General features: G+C 46.8%; 1 protein-coding gene across 2 annotated transcripts in view; it reads right to left on the bottom strand.

Annotated features, from left to right (window-relative positions):
- Tgm4 (transglutaminase 4) overlaps positions 1 to 1,115 on the bottom strand; it is a 33,878-nt gene that overhangs the window by 16,499 nt on the left and 16,264 nt on the right. For both annotated transcript variants that reach the window (XM_055601700.1, XM_055601698.1), the window contains one exon: positions 337 to 455. In XM_055601700.1, coding sequence (XP_055457675.1) covers positions 337 to 455 — 119 coding nt within the window. The remainder of the gene's footprint in view (positions 1 to 336; positions 456 to 1,115) is intronic.

Genomic DNA, 1,115 nt, shown 5'->3' with positions numbered 1-1,115 from the left:
CTCACACTGGGAAGCCTCCCCCTCAGAGCTGACACACACACTGGGAAATGTTTCCCTCAGAGCTGACACACACTGGGAAGCCTCCCCCTCAGAGCTGACACACACACTGGGAAGTGTTTCCCTCAGAGCTGACACACACTGGGAAGCCTTCCCCTCAGAGCTGAAACACTTACAGTGCACCCACACACAATAAATGTAAACAAAATTTTAAAAGAATGAAATGCTCTAAACTGTAAAGTTGTCACTAAGGAAAACTGCCATTTTGCCTTATGTTCTGTAGTTTCTTTTTCATTCTTTCCCCTCCCCGCTTGGTGTCTGTTTGTTTTAGACTCTTACCTGACCAAAGGTCCAGGGCTTCTCTTTAATTTGTTTGGCAAAACCCATGTAAATGTAGCCGGTGTCATTTAGGATGTACTCTGCCCGATCCTCCTCACTAGGCATGAAAACGCTGTCATCTGGAGCAGGATCACACACAGGGGGGGTTACTGGCAGCCCGAGACAGAGGCGGGTCCATCATGGGACTGGGACAACAACCCAACAAACGTAGGGGAAAAGGGGGAAGGGTCACAGCAATGCGGTGTACATTGAAAACACAAAGACCCAGATGTAGCTGCTCATGCCTTGACCCCAGCTCTTGGGAGGAAGAGGCAGGTGGTTCTCTATGAGTTCGAGGCCAGCCTGGTCTACATTGAGAGTTCTAGGACAACCAGGGCAACACAGAGTGACTTTCTCTCGAAAACAAAGAACTTCCAAAAGTACATCCTGAGCCAAGTGTAGGGCTGGAAAAAAATTTGAACATAAGCAAAACTATGATTAAGAAAAACCTGTAAATCATTAGTAAAAGAGAGACTCCAGGGGCTGGGAGATAGCTCAGCAGTTGAGAGTACTTGTTCTGGCAGAAGACCCAGGTTCCATTCCCAGCATCCATACAGTGGCTTAAGCCATCTGACTCCAGGGGACTCTATATCCTCTTCTGACCTCTGCAGGGACAGGCACACATGGTGCACAGTCAAGCAAAATAAAACATACAAAATAAAGGGAAAAAATTAAAAAGATAGAGAATCCATAAGTCCACAGACATAATGATGGATGGGTGAGTGATGGGTATGGATGGA

Source organism: Psammomys obesus, unplaced genomic scaffold, assembly GCF_907164565.1.
Source record: "Psammomys obesus unplaced genomic scaffold, mPsaObe1.curated_primary_1811, whole genome shotgun sequence".
Lineage (NCBI taxonomy): Eukaryota > Metazoa > Chordata > Mammalia > Rodentia > Muridae > Psammomys > Psammomys obesus.
This window is presented reverse-complemented; position numbering and strand designations above follow the sequence as displayed.